The 19,798-nt window shown below is 44.5% G+C and overlaps 1 protein-coding gene across 1 annotated transcript in view; it reads right to left on the bottom strand.

The window, feature by feature from the left end:
• Positions 1 to 3,728: 3,728 nt before the first annotated feature.
• The window catches only part of abca5 (ATP-binding cassette, sub-family A (ABC1), member 5), a gene marked incomplete at its 3' end in the record, with an annotated part of 26,919 nt that continues 10,849 nt past the window's right edge, over positions 3,729 to 19,798 (bottom strand). The window contains exons 11-37 of the mRNA XM_083634943.1: positions 19,265 to 19,551; positions 18,705 to 18,824; positions 18,101 to 18,239; positions 17,845 to 17,935; positions 17,488 to 17,627; positions 16,941 to 17,060; positions 16,365 to 16,566; positions 15,937 to 16,103; positions 15,297 to 15,424; positions 14,270 to 14,407; positions 14,023 to 14,136; positions 12,966 to 13,136; positions 11,329 to 11,442; positions 10,703 to 10,840; positions 10,228 to 10,296; positions 10,028 to 10,119; positions 9,525 to 9,648; positions 9,009 to 9,126; positions 8,400 to 8,491; positions 7,387 to 7,562; positions 6,274 to 6,349; positions 5,929 to 6,023; positions 5,166 to 5,285; positions 4,895 to 5,047; positions 4,632 to 4,711; positions 4,358 to 4,413; positions 3,729 to 3,869 (exon numbers count right to left, since the gene is read on the bottom strand). Coding sequence (XP_083491069.1) covers positions 3,729 to 3,869; positions 4,358 to 4,413; positions 4,632 to 4,711; positions 4,895 to 5,047; positions 5,166 to 5,285; positions 5,929 to 6,023; positions 6,274 to 6,349; positions 7,387 to 7,562; positions 8,400 to 8,491; positions 9,009 to 9,126; positions 9,525 to 9,648; positions 10,028 to 10,119; positions 10,228 to 10,296; positions 10,703 to 10,840; positions 11,329 to 11,442; positions 12,966 to 13,136; positions 14,023 to 14,136; positions 14,270 to 14,407; positions 15,297 to 15,424; positions 15,937 to 16,103; positions 16,365 to 16,566; positions 16,941 to 17,060; positions 17,488 to 17,627; positions 17,845 to 17,935; positions 18,101 to 18,239; positions 18,705 to 18,824; positions 19,265 to 19,551 — 3,461 coding nt within the window. The remainder of the gene's footprint in view (positions 3,870 to 4,357; positions 4,414 to 4,631; positions 4,712 to 4,894; positions 5,048 to 5,165; positions 5,286 to 5,928; positions 6,024 to 6,273; positions 6,350 to 7,386; positions 7,563 to 8,399; positions 8,492 to 9,008; positions 9,127 to 9,524; positions 9,649 to 10,027; positions 10,120 to 10,227; positions 10,297 to 10,702; positions 10,841 to 11,328; positions 11,443 to 12,965; positions 13,137 to 14,022; positions 14,137 to 14,269; positions 14,408 to 15,296; positions 15,425 to 15,936; positions 16,104 to 16,364; positions 16,567 to 16,940; positions 17,061 to 17,487; positions 17,628 to 17,844; positions 17,936 to 18,100; positions 18,240 to 18,704; positions 18,825 to 19,264; positions 19,552 to 19,798) is intronic.

Here is a 19,798-nt window from a genome sequence, read left to right as displayed (position 1 = left end):
ATGAATGAATGAACGAACAAATAAATAAACTGATTAAATAAATAAATAAATAAATAAGTAAAAAAAAAATGAATCAATCAATCAATCAAAACACAAGGAATGTATCTGCAGTACATGCCACAATAAAAGCACTTCAGTGTCTGGCTATCAAAGTGGCTATTGTCTGTCCCTCTACTTATGTCATTCAAACAATAACGACAAATGCATCATTTTGACTAACATTTATTCATGAGAAGGTAGTGTAGGGAGCAGAGTTCATTGATGACCCGTGTTCGTCTAGACACGGGGGAAATATAGGCGCAAAATACAGCACACTGCTAAACCACACAGTCTTTAAAAAATAAAATCAGTGCACAGATCATCTTACAAAGATTGCATAATATACAGAAAGGTTATAAAATTTCCCAGAAATAGTGCAATTATACCATACCACCACCAGGAAAAACAAAAACAAAACCTGCTCTAACATGCCAATTGCCCTCATGTCCCGGAATCGACAGAGCCAAAGTTTTCCATGTCTTTGTGTGAACCACTCTGACTTGATGTGATTGTGATTCATTCTATACTGGTAGCAGGAATTAGAGGAGTGCAAAAAAGCAGATGGTACTTGGGTGGCTACATTTTACTGAAACCAACTCAACCCACAGAAAACACATGAATATGAGAGTATGACAAAGTTCATAATGTTTGTGAACAACACATATCCGAATATTGCACTTTGGAAAAGATAATTGAACAAAAAAGGTGAAAAAAGTACAGTATACAGTATATAGATATTTCACCAAAACTCATACATCCTCCCCATACACACACATGCTCAACTTAATGCAGAGCCAATTTTCTAGCAACTTTCTGTGCCCTAGTAGAGGGCACAAGGCTATAGGCGTGCAAAACAAATGCTGAGTTTCCTCAAAGCTATCGCACGTAAAAAGGCCATAATACGCCAATCTATGTAAAGTATGTGAAGGGAAAGAACCTCATAAAAATTGCTCAGACTCAGTTCCGGTGGAGTTGATATTTATCTGAATCTGTACTGTAATCTGTAGTGTATATGTAGGGTCTTTAAAAGCAAGCACTTAGGCATCAGATAATTAACATCAGCCTGAAAATCTTGCTTGAAAAAAAAAATACTTGGTTAAATGAAGGGGCATGGCAAACCAGCTCTTACTGGGCTCCTTCAGGGAGTGATAAAGTTGAGGTCAAAACTAAACAAAACAATAAAAACTGTTAAAAGGAAGCTTCTGCATGAACAAACATTTGACGTTATTTATCCCAAACACCTTATTCTAAGACCGAAAAAGCCCACAATAAAAAAATAAAAAATAGAATATGACAAGTGTCAAGTGTCTGCACCCCACATCGGAGAGTTTGACGCGTGAAGGACTGCAGCTGAGAGACTTAATTAATTAATTCATGTTGAAACGTGGAAGGCAAAAAGAGGTCTGGAGAGGCAGTGTGTGCCTTTGGTAAGAAAAGGCCTCCAAAAATAATGACCACTAGATAACTGTGACTAATTCACACTAATAACGACACCACTAACATCCACATCATCCATAATATGAAACATCTTAGGATATATTTACAGTGAACTACCAGATTCTGCTCCATGGCTGTCCCATAGCGAGGAGAGGAAAATGAACATGAAAGTCCACAAAGAGAATAAGGGAGAAACAGAGTTGTGAATGCTTGTGAACCAAGCAAGAGGACATAACAAACAGACACTGAATGCATCTCTGCTGCCTTCAGGGGAAACTTGATATGTACTTTGTGTATGCTATAACCTACTTCACCAAGCCAGTACCCATGCTCAAACTCCCAATCAAAAGATCTATTGAGGATGTGCTGAGGACTGGTAGGCAAGCATCACAAAAAAAGCATCCAACCTATTCATGTTCATGAACAGGCCAAATATACTCAACCAAATGAATCACATTTTGTCTTTCAAGTCAGTTCTTACATATAAACGAAGCGTCTTTTCAATTCCCTATCCCCCTGAATATCATGAGAAAATTACAATTTAACGGTTTGCTGATAGGTGTTGTTGCACCAATAACACACCTCCTAGTACAAGAGTAGGAATACCCTCAGAATAGCCATAGCTATATAAAACACACACACACACACACACACACACGCACACACGCACACACACACAATAACACACATCAAACAGGCTAGAGAAGTCTAACAAAACACATCTGTGATTAAAAGTGGCACGAAAGTGAAACCGAGTGACGGCAAGAGCTCCGCAGATTACTGGATCTGTCGAGGAGGAGTTTGTAACGAATGTGTTACAACCCCCCCCCCCCCCCCCCCCCTCATTGGAGGCCCACCATACATTCAAGATCTATCGTCAAAGATAACCACCGCCATAAAATCCAGCTAAGAAAAGGCTCTTTAAGAAGATCTCAAGAAGCCCCATACATGTCTTGATCCATATACAATTTCTGCTTCACATCTCCATGTTTGAGGTTAGTGCCCATGGCGAGTGTTTGATGAGGACCGTGTGCTACATGTGGTGTGCATGTTCTATACTACATTCTAAGGCTAGGAACTCTACTTTGAAGCTAAATCTGTTGAGAGGAAGGAAGGCCATGGGGCAGCGGTCATCTATCCCAAAGCCTTACCCCAAAATCCATCTGCCACATTACAGAAATAATGACGACTTCCTCTAGAGCGTGCATGCTAAGTCACACAAAACAAAACACAAAACAAAAAAAACAGTAATCTTTTTCGACGTCCTGAACATTTTAGAGAGATATTTTTATATGTGGGTCTACTCTGGACATTGAGATGTGCATGCTGGTGTAAAAGAGGAGAGGGAACTAAATAATAACAATAAACGGTAGCATAGCAACCCTTCTGTTGGAGCGTGAGAAACTTTCACCTGTAATGAGTGTAGGAGCCCTCTAGAGGGCACTGCAAGAGGGAGTGCTGTTACACAAAATCAAAAAGGCATCGCTCTCCCCGCTGTATGGTTGGTTCGTCTGTGCAGCAAACAGGCAACACACACATTGCCACATCAATAATAGAACTATTATGTGAACTATTTATCCAGATGCTACTGACAAAAAATAAATACAAATGAAAATCATAAAAAAAAAAAAAAAAACGTTGTGTCAATGTGTCAGGTGTGCGAGTGTGTGGTTCAGAGATGTGCTGCTTTGGTACTATCATGGATGGATCTCAGTACTGCTAGTGCAGAAAAAAAAGACATTGTAGTTTCACAAACATGATGGACAACGCGTTAAAGAGACGAGCAAACACACTTACTGTAATGCCTCCCATGGAGGAGAATGGATGGAAAGGATTAGAAAGCATAAATATTATATATATCATTTATATATATATATATATTTCCATTTACAGACTCCCTGCGAGGATTAAAAAAAAAAAATTGTAGAAAGGAGGAGTAGGTGTCGCGTCAGTGCGTCTTGAGAAAGAGCACAGGCCCCGCCCCCCTCGGTCAGTGCGAGTCAGGAAACACGGAGCACCGGTGGACGAGGGTTACGGAACATGCATACCTCCACCTCACCACCTTAACACCCCCCAGCCCCCGACACACACGCAGTCAGTCCCCAGTGTCTGCTAGCTCTCCCCATCCTCCCCCACGGCGGAGGGTCTGTCTCATTCGTCTGGGGGATGTCGGGCCAGGTGTGTGCAGCGGGGCGAGTGCGGGGGGCGCCGCCTCCGCAGGCAGTCGAGAGCCCGGCGGGTCGGCACAGGGTTCAAAGCTGGTGCACTATGCTGTCCGTGTTGTTGACTGAGACGGGGCCGTCCTGGCGCAACCGCTGCCACTGGAAGGTGGTGCTGAGGGAGCCCACCTCCTCCTCCTCGTTCTCCTGCTCCTTGGCGAACTCCATGAACACCTGGAGGACGCGGAGAGGAGGAGAAAGTTCAGAGAAGTGTAACAATGAACAAATGTTGATGCTGAAATGACAGCATATTGTCCTTATGGAAAGCACAAGGCTGGCGTTGCTCAGACAATCGGCCATGTACCTGCTCTAAGGTAGACTGTATACCATGTACCTGCTCTAAGGTAGACTGTGTAAAGGCCATGTACCTGCTCTAAGGTAGACTGTGTAAAGGCCATGTACCTGCTCTAAGGTAGACTGTGTAAAGGCCATGTACCTGCTCTAAGGTAGACTGTGTAAAGGCCATGTACCTGCTCTAAGGTAGACTGTATACCATGTACCTGCTCTAAGGTAGACTGTATACCATGTACCTGCTCTAAGGTAGACTGTGTAAAGGCCATGTACCTGCTCTAAGGTAGACTGTGTAAAGGCCATGTACCTGCTCTAAGGTAGACTGTATACCATGTACCTGCTCTAAGGTAGACTGTGTAAAGGCCATGTACCTGCTCTAAGGTAGACTGGGAGAAGTTGTACTCTTCAAAGTTGAAGGTTTGCTTAGCTGAAGGTAAAGGGAGAGAAAGAAGACACATTAGCAAGAATCCATTCAGAATTAATTGAATGCATCAGTAAAGGTGAAGCAAATTGTGCTAGAGTGTGTGTGTGTGTGTGTGTGTGTGTGTGTGTGAGTGAGTGTGTGTGTGTGTGTGTGTGTGAGTGTGAGTGAGTGAGTGTGTGTGTGTGTGTGTGTGTGTGTGCATGAGATCAGCAGTGACTCACCACTCTCTAACTGAGCGAACGACTTGGCCAATGATTTGACATCCTCCATGGGAATCTTGTAAACCATCAAAGTGGCAAAGCTGCAAGACAGCATCAGCAAACAGCATCTCTTTAGACATGTACACACACACATGTACACACACACACACACGTACACACACACACACACACACACACACACACACACACACACACACACACACACACACACACACACACACACACACACACACACACACACGCACACAGCCTGGCGCGCATACCTCTCCTGCCGGGCAGCATGAGGGAAGATCCGGAGGATCTCCTTGTGCAATAGCGCCACCTGCTGGAGCCCAGTCAGCTCCTCTCGGAGCTTCACCTCCAGGCTGTAGCCTCGCCCGTACTTCCCTTTGAGATGCTGAATGGAACCAATGCATCTGACGGGGAGACATGGAGAGAGCGCAAACTAAAGAGGGTCCACCGCTTCACAAATCTCTACTAGTACGATAATACAATGCTGTGTGCCCCCATTAATGTCCCACTGCAAGCACAAACCTCAGCTGGCCAGAAACCATGATAGCCACACGGTCACAGACGGCCTCCGCCTCCTCCATGTAGTGTGTGGTCAGGATGGCTCCTCGCTGGCGGTTCTTGAACGCAGCACGGATGGCCCTCCTACACACAGAAGAGATGCCCAGCTCAACAGCTGCTTCAATACAAGTGTGGCAGGGTGGCGTAGCCAAGGCCAAATGAAGGCGTGGCTTCCGTCAAGACCCATCGCTAATTCCCAAAGGTATATTTGTACTAAGACCATTTCATAATTTGACTTTTATACTGAACTTAATTACAGATATCGTCTTTACTGTCACAGTTCACCGCCAGTACATGCAAAGAAACATAGATAACCACACCATACAGATATACACAGCATACTGATACCTAAACACATAACATTCATCCCCCGTCTGTATAAATATACAGTATCACATTCACAGAGAAGTCTGGCTCTACACAAGGTCAGCGAGGCAGTCCGTTTACTAATAGCTATGGCAGAAGTTTATCATCATCCCGGGCCTATATATTGAACTTCCATGCTTAAATGAATTGTCTTTAAGCCATGTAAAAATATTCAATTTACACTCTTAAACATGATGTAATTCCAGACAGAAAATGATGTCCAGGGCAAGCACAAAATATATCATTTCTACAGTATCAAAAACGCTTAAAGTACATTAAAAACATCCAGAAATGTCAACTACACGTGAGGAATGCTACTGTCATATTATATATGAATATACTCAAGTCAAGAGTGTCTCACCACATGCGCTGTTTAGACTTGGGATCCATCCCTGTTGAGGGCTCATCCAATAAGACGATCTGAGGATTCCCAATCATACTCAGGGCAAAGCACAACTGTAAACAAGAGAGACAGCAGGTTAGTCTAGTCTGTGTGCAAAAATCTTAACAAGTGAGAAAGTATTCATCCAAGGAAGAGAGGAGTTGGCAAACAAGCTGAGATAAAACAAACTTTATCTTTCATTCATAATATCGAATTATTGATTGTGGAAAATTAGAGTCTCAACTCCAGTGAGACATAATTCATTCTTATTCCAAAAGGCCAAGACAGGGAATAGAGTTAAAATGGAGGCTATGTTCTTCTTACTTTCCTCTTGATGCCTGCTGACAAGGTCTTTGCTTGCTTGTTCAGATGGTCCTTCAGCTCCAGGGCATTCACCACACTGAGGAGGAAAAAAACCAAGGCTGTCATTCAGTGACAAATCACACAGACAGACAAGTGACGAGTTCGACTATGGCTGCACCACCATAGCAAAGAAATGACTTCAGTTGACTATAGTTTTTCAGAGGTTCAGATACCAACCTACAAACACATGTAATGCTCCAAGTTAAAGCTGGCCCTTGAGTTGTGATATGGCTGGGGACACTTGAACTCACAGATTGGACGCCATTCATAGATTTTCATCTTGCAAACATAGAGACACTGCGTAACGCGTCATCATTCAGAAGCCACGCCCAAGACGGGGGAAAACACAAACTCCTGTCCAATCCTGGCGTTCTCCTATGTCACGTGCATGGTTGCGTGTTGCACCAAAAGATCGTATATACGGAAGATGAACACTCCAACTTACTTCTTGACAGCTAGATCCACATTTTTCTTCTCGCCAATTCTCAATGGCTTCCTTGTCTTGCTCAGGAGTACAAAAAAACTTTAACTGGCGATTTTTTACATTTGTTTTCTGCGCAGCCCACCACACAACAGCTTTTAGCTATGTTTAATTCAAGGAAAATGATGCTGGTGTGTGGAAATGAACGGAGCTCTTCCCCCGTGATGGGCGTGGCCTATTACATGCAATGTCTCTATAGAGATCTATTAAAGAGCCTATTAAAGTTTTTTGAACTGCCGAGCAAAACAAGGAAGCCATTGAGAATTGGCGAGAAGAAAAATGTGGATCTAGCTGTCAATGAAGTAAGTTGGAGTGTTCATCTTCCGTATATATGATCTTTGTGTGCAACACCCAACAATGCACGCACCAGGATTGGGGGGGGGGGTTTGCGTTTTCCCCCGTTTTGGGTGTGGTTTCTGAATGATGACACGCTCCACAGTGTCTCTATTGAGAGGCAAGAGGTAAAAGCCCCTCAATCTACCACACAAGATGATCGTCTGTGCTGACCATCCATCCTGACCGCCTCATACTAGCGGGGATTTACTTTGAGTGAAAAATCTGTCCTGATGGCAACATTGAGGCTGAGAGCTCACCGCTTGATGATGCCTGGTACATCCTGCCCTCGGAGGCCCTTGATGGCAGCGTAGATCTCTAGATGCTCCTGAAGAGTGATCCTCGGCCACAGCGGGTTGACCTGTGGACAGTAGCCCACGTGCTCCAGAGGGTTGTCCACTGGACGGAACTCTGTACTGTAGTCCCCCAGTAGAACCTGACAGACACACATAATGAAACTCTGTACTGTAGTCCCCCAGTAGAACCTGACAGACACACATAATGCAATGTGATGTGGTGAATTGATACCGATATTACTTACGCCATTTCAACGCTCTTTTTCTGAGGTGGGCTACTTTTGTTTTTTTTCTTGAACATGAGTGATAAGATCATGATCAGAATTCACAGACTACTATGTTTAAGGTAGCATGACTATTGCTACTTTTCTTGATACCCCCACAAAATATCAGATTTGAAGCAGAATAGTCTAAAAAGTAGCATTATCCCCATCTCCCGATTCACATTTGTCATCTTTGACCAAGTCAGTTGATATTTCCACCACATTGATTTTAACAAGCAAACAGGTGACTAACACATTGAACATCAACACTAGTTGGTTACCCAGATCATTCACACTGAAAAGCAGACAAGTTAATTGTATTTGATGTTTGAACGTAACAGAATGCAACCACCAATATTAGGGGCATAAAAGAAGAGTAGTCCAACACATTTCTGCTGACAGGGAGTACTAAGTCATTATAAGATACTAGTAGCTAGTATTATTAGCTACAATAGCTTATTAGTAGCAAAACGTTGAAAGTAATATACTGTACTTGTTCAGCTTGTTTTTTAACAACAAGCTCAACAATGGTTAGAAACTCATCTTCTGTTTATGCTGGAAATATGAGCAGATGAAACCCACAGAAAAGGGCAGAATATATTCTTCTAACACTGATTTAGCCCCAGAAAATTGACATGAATGAAACTCCTGAACACAGATCAGCAACTCCTACTATAGAGTAGAGATGAAAGGTGGGTTCGACAGTGTCTGTACCTGGCCAGCGGTGGGGTCTGTGTCACCAGACAACATATGCATGATGGTGCTCTTCCCTGCTCCGTTGGGGCCCAGCAGTCCAAGGACCTCACCTGGGGAAACATCACAGTTGACATTTGTGAATTGTGTCATTTTCCCACTTCTAAATGCGGATCTCTCCTCTTCTCTTCCTCTTCTGCATCGACTGGATCATGAACCAAACAACCAACAATAAAAAAGGCTGGCATCCGGTGGAGTTTGAAGGAACATCTTGAGGAGCTCGACTTTGCTGATGACATTGCACTACTCTCACATACCCACCAGCAGATGCAAGACAAGTCCCAGCTGCTGGAAACAACTGCAGCTGAGCGTGGACTCAAGATGAATGGACCAAAAACCAAACCCATGCGGATCAACAACAAAAGCAGAAATCCTATAACCATCGGGGACCAGACACTGGAAGAGGTCGATCAATTCAATGTGGTAATAATAACAATGTGATCTCATGAAATCCATCAGATTTTAAAAATCACCATAGTGTCCAACAAGTTTCCTTATGAATTCTAAGTCCATGGTGTTATGACCATCTGATCACGATCAGCGCTGGTCTATTTGACAGAGTGAACATACCTTTGCGAACGCAGAAAGAGACGTTCTTCGTGGCCACCTTCCTCTTCTTGATGAGAGAAAAACCTTCTCTCCTGACCTTGTACTGCTTCCTCAGGTTATTCGCCACCACCACTGGTTTCTAAATGGACAGGACACCGGGAGAAGGGACAAAATTAGCTTGTGTGCTTCACTGCTTTATGATGGCTGCCGGCTAAAAATGTACAGTGGATAAAAGTAGACCCTGCTCACTCAACTGCTCCAGTGCTAAGCTTAAGCTTAAGCTTAACTTAAGACAGCACTTTGAGTCAAAGGCTCTTAATTAAAGATTGTAACTAAAGTGTAGAATATTTACCACAATATATAATTTCCAAATTAATTTCGAAAGAATAATATAATGGCTCTAGAGAAATCAGACAACTGCCATACAAAATAGTTAATTCCATTGAGACCAAATTTGGTAATTTCTTTTTACTGATGATAACCATCAGACTCGGTTGAAACGTGAGAAATTCGAAGAGCCGGCCAACCAGCACCTACCTCCTCACAGCACTGGCAGGTGAGGGCCTCCTTCACTCTGGCCTTCTCCATCTGGACATCCTCGTCCTCGTTCAGCCCTTCCTCCGGGTTCCTCTCCACTTTGGGCTTGGCCTTGGATGAGATCCTTTGAAGATTAGAAGGACAACATGAATGTTTGGGTCAATTTGCTGTCGCTCAATCAATTCATGAAGAGGATGTTGCAACAAAACAAAAAAAGTTTAGTAAGTTTCCAATTATGTTCTTCTAAGGCATTTTTGTAACAAAACAGGGTTTTTCTGCAGATCTGTAATGCCTGGGAATCAGATGGAATCTTCAGTTTATTTTAGAATTCACATAAAAATGGTTCAAGTTTACATTTGAAACATTTGCAATTTGTGTGTTCATGTGGAATGTAGCCTACAGTGCATCCCACATAAACACACAAATTGCAAAAGTTTCAAGAGGCTACATGATAAAGAAATAAATGCACTCGGGTGATAACTCCCTGTAATCGGAGTCTTCACCTGCAGAACTGGTCATTCTTCATGGTCCTCCCTCCGTAGCGGATCTCTAGCCAGCGAAGCAGGAAAAGCAGCACGATGCACTGGAGATATGGCTGAGTACAACAGATCCACATTATCAACACATCCTTGTACAATCGCCCTTTAATGTGTCTTTGGATATCAATGTTTTTGGCAAAACGTATTTGACATGAAATACATACAGCTATGACAGCAATGAGCAGATTCTTCCACAAGAAGTTCTCCTCATCGAGGGAAGGGATGAAGGTAGCCTACAGATGGAAAAAAAAGTATCAGTGAGAAAACTCTGCTCCGAGCCTATCTTGTTCTATCAAATGCAGCAATGGTCTAAAACACATCATCCTCACAAGACCAATTAAAGCACTCCTTAACGAGCAGGTACCGTAAAAAAAACGATTAATTCTTATTCACAATATAATTTGTACTTCTCCCATAAATTAAGAGAAAGTACAGCAATGCAAATTGGGAGTTTTCGTGACTTCTCTTCTTTTTGTAAGAACACAGAAGTACCTTAGTGATGTAGTTGAGGGTGCTTCTTTTTGTAAGAACACAGAAGTACCTTAGTGATGCAGTTGAGGGTGCTTCTTTTTGTAAGAACACAGAAGTACCTTAGTGATGCAGTTGAGGGTGCTTCTTTTTGTAAGAACACAGAAGTACCTTAGTGATGCAGTTGAGGGTGCCCATGAGAGGATAGAGCGGGTTGAAGAAACACAAGGCATTGTGCAGGTTTCTGGTCAGGCCTGGGCTGTCGTTCACAAATGACAGCTGGACCAGGGAGGCTGACACCACACACACCTGGGGCACAAGACACACATGCAGAGGAAAACACTTTCATGTGAAGCTGGTAGGGGTGCACCGATCGATCGGCAAGCAATCTGTATCGGCCGATTTTTACCTCAAATTTGCGATCGGCTGATTGCCGATATTTCGGCCCTATCACTAATCAGGCTTTCCAACGATATAAAATACAATGCCAATTGGTAGTATTAAAGGAGAGAAATAATCAACCGAAATAACGTTTCCAAACTTTTTTTGAGGAGTTTATATATCGGTGATCGGTAATCGGTCGATGATCGGTTGGGCAGATATTTCCCAGAGGCGATCGGCAATTGGCGATCGGTGGCAAAAAACGTGATAGGTGCACCCCTAGAAGCTGGCATTAAGCTCAAATAATGAAATAATTAAATCTTAAAAAGCAGAGGAACACAGGACACGATTAATTTTGCAGCCACGTATTACAGTGAATGTTCCTGGCGTCGACATGAAACATTTCAGTGTCTCACCATCATGGAGACGACAGAGAAGAAATCCCTGTTGCTCTGGACACGGGCGAAGCCAAAGGAGACTACATAGGTGAAGAGGATCATGGCGGGGCCAAAACCAACGGTACACAGGACCTGGGAGAGGGCAGATGGAGGAGGAGTATCAATGTAAAAGTCATGAAATGAGAGTCGATGGTGATGGTTAAGCAAGATTTTTCATCATTTTATGCATTATATTTTGAATACTTTTTATGACATTCCTAAGAGCAAAGTTAGGCATTTTGTCCCACCTCTAATGCCGTAGTCTTTATATAGCTTTAAAGCCCCAGACACATCGGGAGGACTTGAGAGAACAAGCGGCAACAAGTGGCCGACTGTTGCGGCGCCTCACATCGCCTGTGTCAGACTAGAAATAGCGCCTGGCGGTTGTATGCCTCCCCCAACAAGTCAGCAGTCTACATCCATGTCTGTCCAGACTCATACAAGCACAAATACCTTGAAGCCCACAGTGCAGCGGTGTTTATTTATTTATTTTCTAAACTTTCCCCAATGATCCCCCATACTGATTTTCTGTTTTTGAATCCTAACCAGGGGGTTCTGAGATTTAAACTCTTGCTTTGGTTTGGCTCTCAACAGCTCTGGCCAGTCATTATTGGTGTCTACAAAAAAAAACTTAATGAGTGATTGAATTGTAGGCTATAAATGTAACAATGGAAACTGTTAACTACCATAACCTGAACATAACTGAATTTAGTTAATTGACAAGGATTTCAAACGAAACGACAAAAATGTCTCCCATGACATAGGCTACAGTAACAGGTTTTATTTTTGAAGATTTACAGGATATTTTATTTTGTTCCTCGGTCGTAAATTCCTGCCCAGCTCAATCTGCTCTATGCTGCTTGACGCAACTCGAAGCAGGAAGCGTCAAAAAGAGACCAGGCGGAGGTGGAGAAATAAGGAGAGACGACAGTAAATGGGTGATATCATATCATACAGCGTTCAAACAAACTGACAATCAGCCAGCAGCGAGCACACTCACCGGTGTTTTAAGAATGTAGGTGCACGGCACAGGAGAACAGTTTAAGGAGAAGGAGAGCCAGCACACTCCGGTCTCATTGTATTTAACCGTCATTTCGGCCTGACACGGCAACACGCTGAAGAAGGCCGCCCATTAGGCTGAAACGTTCGTGTCTGTGTACCTGGTGAACTGGAATAAACCAAAGAAAGGACATTTTGTGTGCTGGCTCTCCTTCTCCTTAAACTGATATCATACAGCGACAGGCTCAAGGCCATGTTGTTGTGAAAATATGTGTATCTTGGAAAGAGCTGATGAGATGACGTTGAAAAATGAGAAGAACACTTTGTGCACTATGACCTCTCGTCTCACTTCTTCACCAGCTGAGAGCAGCAGCCAATCAAAGTGATCTCTCTCACCGATGGCGATTCAAACATGTTGAATTGGCCGCCGACAAGGCCGACCAGAGCCAACGGTGCAGGACACACCGCAACCACTAGGGTGACAGATGCTCACCGATGGCCCGACGTAGCAGACCGCCGACTATTGCCTTGGTGTGTGTGGTGTGTCTCTTTAGGAGTGAGTCTGTGTTTGTGTCGCGTGTGCGCTAAAGCACTGGATAAAATACAGCAGTACCGACCACGGAAGTGAGGTTGCTGGAGGTGAGCAGGTTGCCGGTGTGGAAGGAGAAGAGGATGGTGGTCATGCAGCAGAGGATGAGGTAGTAGAAGGGGATGTCCACCGCCGCCTGGCCGCACCAGTAGGCCGATGGTACCATGCCTGAGATACGTAGTGTAGAACGGCACTTGATCTGCAGGGGAGAACACGGGTACATACATGAGTCATCATCACACAGGGGAGAACACGGGTACATACATGAGTCATCATCACAGACCAGGGGAGAACACGGGTACATACATGAGTCATCATCACAGACAAACACAGCGGAGAACACGGGTACATACATGAGTCATCATCACAGACAAACACAGGGGAGAACACGGGTACATACATGAGTCATCATCACAGACAAACACAGGGGAGAACACGGGTACATACATGAGTCATCATCACAGACAAACACAGGGGAGAACACGGGTACATACATACATGAGTCATCATCACAGACAAACATATTCAATAAATCTGAGACCTATCATAACAAGATGCATTTTTAACGAGCCCCATGGGGACATTGGGTCATTGTTGTGGCATGAAATAGCAATAGGCAACTGTGCTAGCAGTACACATGACTGGAGTGAGTAAAACTATCCTGACTCATCAAGTATCTAAGAGGAGATAGGGGTATTTAAACATAACACAATTGATAATTACAACTATAGAATGTATTAAATAGAAATATGGATAAAATATATTAAGGCACTTAGAGACTGCAAACCTCTGCTAAAATTCTCCAACTTGCTGTTACACCAAAATATATATATATATATATTTTTTTAGATTATTCTTTGGGGAATTTTTGCCTTAAATTGACAGGACAGTTCTCCTCATTACCATCCTCATTGTCCCTGTCAATATAAAACACCCTTGGAGAGGATAAGTCGAGGTAAAAATCCAGTGTGGAGCCTAAACAGCTAAAATTGTTGCGGTGTGTAGCTACTGTGAAGTGCTACATATGCTGAGCTGGACAAATAAAATGATCGTCAAAATCATAATCACGGGAAATGAGTGGTTACCTCTCGATCTCGAGTGTGGTCCATTGCAAAGTAGGCAGGCATTCCAGCTGCCAACATGCCAAGTATAATGGCCTCTATGTACACCAGGGCATAGGATGTGGCGTCTGGGATTTGCTGAGGGACCGTCACAATGGAAGCATTAGATGGAAAAATATACATGTAAAAAAATACTGGAAAACAACAAGTTCCTTCAACAACACATGAATTACAGTACATATGGCTTATAACTTTGTTCTTGCATGCTCACATAGTCGAAGGGTTTGGTCCAGGTTCTGATGCGTCCGGTGCCGTTCAGGCCCCTTAGAAGAGCGTTGCTAAGTATGTTGATGGCCATGGGTAAGGAGTGGACTGTGGTGCTGTTGAACGCAACGCTATACCTGAAACCCTGTGAAAAGACAGCAAAGAAAGCATTGAGAGTCTGTGCCTGTTCTACATGTCGGCAGGTGAATGACCCCTGTGGCACCTGGTGCCTCTCAAAGCTCTCCATGATGGCACTTAGCAGCAGAAGCCTTCATCTGGAACATGACCACAGTGTGAACTCATAAGCCCCTTTTACACTTCCTTTTCAAGGCGGGAATGCTGTGGCGTTATTCCGCCTCAATCAGCGACCGGGAACGATTGCCCCCCCCCCCCCCCCTCCCCCGCTGGTCAGCTTTCACATTACAACATTTCTTCCGCGCTGGGAAACGGAACAGAGTGCACTTTGCGTCATCAACTATGCCTGGAGTTTATCCTCGCCCGTGTGTTGTCTATGTGTTTCGGAACGGTTGGCTTTCACACTCGCAAAGTGTTCCATGCCCGGGCACGCCAAAGCGCTCCCCGGACCACCTTTCCAAGTGGATCCTGTCACGGGTTCCCTGTTGCGCGTCCGGGCGCGGAACGGAACGGAACGTTCACACTCGTCAAATGTTACGAAACTGGGGTCAATTTGGGGACAAGTGTGCTCGGGAACGGTACCTGGGGCGCCAGTGTGAAAACACCCTTAGACCGTCAATTCCATACAAATTGAGAAAACAATTTGAATTCGGTCGTCCGCTGGAACAAATCTACTCCGTTTCAAGCAAAGTCATTTACACAAACACAAGGGTCCGAATCTACCAACATGTCATAAATGCAGGCGCAGCACAAAAGCAATTGCGAGTGAAATTTAAGCGACTGGCGCTTTGTGTCCGGTATCATCAAATGATATCGGGTATCATCAAATGATATCGGGTATCATCAAATGATATCGGGTTATGAGCAAATTAATTTAATCTGTGCGATGGGAAAGTGACCTTGCTGGATCCTGTTACGTTGATGGCGGCACTGTGGGGCGCTGCTGCCATGTAGTCCGTCTGCTTCATCATCTCCACTTTAATGTCCTGAGACTCCAGGTTGTGGATAAAGTCAGAGATATCAGAGCCTGTTGAGCCAATTAGAAACACACTGATAAACTGTAATGAATTCAAAATTAAGATTGGAGTCGGGTGAATCAATATTCAAAGAGCACCACAAGCGATGAGGTCAATAGAAATTGCACTGATAGGACAATTGTCACAATAATAATCATAGTATGTGGCACCTTTCTAAAAACTATAAATAATCATGATAAGAGCAATCTGTGTGTGTATGCGTGTTTTTATTAGTGGTTCATAAATGATGCAAATTTAGCGCTGACCCAACAGAGACCAGAAGTCTCATATAACACAATCTTCAAACAGAAGTACAAAATGTGGACTTGTTATGAACCTATCATTTAATACATGGCCCAGGTTTCAGATGTTCAGAGGAGGGATTTTGTGAACAGCTATTATCCGGACGCAAAGTATCAACTTTCACAGTTTGCCCCATGGCAGTGTCTTATTATCCGATCAAAAGATTGATCAATTCACAAAACAGATTCATTGAATTTGAGGAAACCTCGACTGGACTGACCCGAGGAGTTCTGAACAAGGAGGCTAGTGGCGTACTTCCTGGGTGCCTGGTTCTTTCCTAGGAGGTAGACGGGCTTGAACTGTCTGTCTGGGGAGTGGATCTGGATGTTTCCGGTAGCCAGGGACAGGACCAGCACTGCAGCCACAAACACCACGAACAAGGCCAGCCTGGGAGAGAAGAGAGATGACCCCATGTTTTCAAACCTCATGTGATGCCAATCAAAGTGTATTCGCGTTGAAGTGAATTTGCATATTAACCCATTGATACCTGATGCAGCGTTTGTGTGTATATCCCTCATTTGTGTGTGTATCCCTTTACGCGGTTCGCGGTCTTAAAGGGATACACACACATCAGGTATCAATGGGTTCACACAACTTTTACGACGTTATTCCAATCAATTCCATTGGGGTTTTCTCCCATGTACGCACGTGTAGATGAAGGCTTTCCTCTCTCTGCGCATGTTGAGCATGTGGAGCCAGGCCACCGTGCTGAACTGCTGCCTCCACAGGGCGTGGCCCGTCACGGTGTCCGGCTTGCTGTCCGAGAAAGTCAACAGCCGCTGGTCTGTGTCATCCAGAGAGGAGTTGTCACAGTCCTCCTCTGCCTGCTCCTGGTTAAACACACTGTAGTCTGGGGACACACACCGACAAACAGTCAGAGAAATACTGATTCTTTCTCATGGATGTCCTTGCGTGGGATCCCATGGACAACATCTCTTACAACAGTGATACTCAACTTGCGGCCCGGGGGCCAGATGCGGCCCGCGACAGGCTGCAGAGTGGCCCCCCCCCCCCCGACCATTTTCTAATAATTTCACATTCGTTTTCATTGTGAATTAGATTCTAATTCACAATTAAAAACTAACATGAAATAAAGTTTGACTGAGCTCCAGCTAAAAATTGAAAAAAAAGAGAGATACTGATGTGCACATAGGTAGCCCTTTTACTCAAATGGATCGTTTTGGAGAGTCGGTGGCAATTCTCTCCATATCCCTACACACTCACCAGCTTGGTCCACTTCAGCCTCCGCCTCCAAACGGAGGAAAACATCCTCCAACGTTGTCATGGAGACTCCGTAGTTGACAATTCCCAGATCAGGATGACAGTCGAGCTCAGAGAACAACCCTGTAAGAGACAAAGTATCACCTACAGTAAATGACTGAAGTAGTGCTGGTCCACTGGAGTTACAATCAGAGCTCAACGGTCACCTAGAAATGGTGTGGCCATTCAGCCTCATGGCACTTTAAGCAATGTTTAGGGGTACCTCAACAACACGGCTAATCATTTTCAACATGGAAAATGGTCCTACCCCTACCCTACCCCTTTACCACCCACACCCCCTACCCACCCCTTGAACCTTGGCTCTCTACAACCTTCCTATCCCTAGCTATGGCCCCTTTCCCCTTTCCCCTATCCACACACCCTTCCCTCACCACGCCCCCTTCGCCCCTGAAACCAACTAAATAAAGGTCTGGTTTCAGTATATATCATTAAAGCTAATAAATACAGGGAACTATTATTTATATTGCTGATCTAGATCGTGTGGTCTGACCTGGAAAGGTGTCCATGCTTTCAAAAGGCAGAGTGAATGTCAGCTCCGCCTCTTGTTGCCGTGACAACTTTGCCTTGGGAACGTGCTGCTTGACCAATGTTGTGATCCTGTCTGCCTCACATCCCTCACCAACAGACATTCTGTGAGGGACAAATCATATAAGGATGTCAAAGAAGTTCTCTACAACGCTTTATTGATGACATAACGACATGAGAAAACATGGAATGGATCTGTATTAAAATGTGAAATATCCAAAGAAAACGTATAACTATGTAGTAATCTTCCATTCTTGACATTTGTAAATAACAAACATTTGATCTCCAGATGTGTTCTAAAGTATCAGCTACATGTACTTGCCTGAGATGGTATCCCACACCACACTTGATCTTGAGATACATGGAAGAGCCTACGCATTTCAGCTGGCCTTGAGAGATCACAGCTTTGCGATCTAGAGAGAGAAAGGAGTTAACACAACAGTCACAATTCATTGTAGCCATTAGCAGACTCTCTTGTCCAGAGGGACCTGCAATTTCGGCACCAGTGAAGTAGGTGAACATTCCTCAACACTACTGGTAAGTAGGTGGATTTCAGGAATTTCACTAGTAGTGCATACCAGCCAGTATGTCTGCCTCATCCATGTAGTGAGTGCTGAGGACGGTGACCCTGCCTGCTCTGCGCTTCTTCAACAGCGACCAGACCTGGTGTCTGGAGCAAGGGTCCATCCCTGCTGTGGGCTCGTCCAGGAGGAGGATCTGACACAAACACACAGAATGCAAACTGGTCTGTGTGGCATCAGAACTGTTAGCACAGCTGTCTCCGGTCTGAGACTTGAGATACAGTACACATCAGAACTGTTAGCACAGCTGTCTCCAGTCTGAGACTTGAGATACAGTACACATACACAGACACACAGCTGTCTCCAGTCTGAGACTTGAGATACAGTACACATACACAGACACACAGCTGTCTCCAGTCTGAGACTTGAGATACAGTACACATACAGACACACAGCTGTCTCCAGTCTGAGACTTGAGATACAGTACACATACACAGACACACAGCTGTCTCCAGTCTGAGACTTGAGATACAGTACACACACACAGACACACACACACACACACACACACACACACACACACACACACACACACACACACACACACAGACACAACACTAGGAAGATTTGTCCAAGTGATCAGTGAGAAGGCTCCAGATACCTTGGGATCTCCTAGAATGGCGATGCCCACAGAAAGTTTCCTCTTCTGGCCTCCACTCAAATTCTTGGCCTGGGCGGTCTTGATCTTCTCCAAGTCGAGATCCTTCAGCACTTTGGAAACCTATCAGGGAGAAGAGAAAAAAAAAACACACACCATGGACCATCGGCGTACAGTAACACCTGTCACCTGTGTATCGATCCCATCTCACACTGCATCTCTGACATTATTTTTCCCGTCACATCCTGGCAAAGAAATTCCCAATTTCCCATTTGGATTCACCGCTTTGTTGGGACGTTTACGTGCAATCAACTGCGACATTTATCATTTTCTTTTCTTTATGTTACTTTGAATTTTCATTAGTACTCTGCACCTCTTCAAACTTTTTGGGTGTGCTCCACTCTATATACTTTCCATTTATCATGCAATAAGACACATCAGTCCAAACCTCCCTGGACCCTGACCAATCTTAGCAAGTGGACTTCAAATTCAGATCGCAGCATTTACTAATAAGACACGGACTGTTTGATCAGTGATTTAGACGAGCGCTCTCATCTACTTGCCTCAGCATCAATGTCCGCAGGCAGTATCCCTTTTATGGCGGCGAAGATCCTCAGGTGCTCCTCCACGGTGAGCACGTCAAAGATGATGTTGAACTGGGGGCAAATGCCCACCAGCTGCTTCATCTCTTGCCCGTCGGCGATCTCTGCCACGGGGGCGCCGTAGATGGTGGCCGAGCCGTCGCTGGCCGGGCAGATGCCACACAGGATGTTCATGAGGGTCGACTTGCCGGCTCCGCTGTGGCCCAGCAGAGCTGTGATTTGGCCCTCGTAGATGTCAAAGGTCAAGCCTGGGGAAGTAAAGGAGGAGCAGACGGATGGCGTCATAAAGCCCGGGACGCACTGGGGACAATCGGGAACTAAGTCCCCATAAACAAGAAGGAACGCTGAATAACTTTTTTTTTTTTATCCCATTTTTATCCCCCGTTAGTGCTCATTTTAATTTATTTATCCTGGTTGCTGCTCCACCCTCTGCCGATCTGGGGAGACTGGCTCCATGCTTCCTCCGAGACATGGGCAGTAGCCAGCCGCTTCTTT

The sequence above is a fragment of the Poromitra crassiceps genome (assembly GCF_964638095.1).
Source record: "Poromitra crassiceps genome assembly, chromosome: 4".
NCBI classification, from domain to species: domain Eukaryota; kingdom Metazoa; phylum Chordata; class Actinopteri; order Beryciformes; family Melamphaidae; genus Poromitra; species Poromitra crassiceps.
This window is presented reverse-complemented; position numbering and strand designations above follow the sequence as displayed.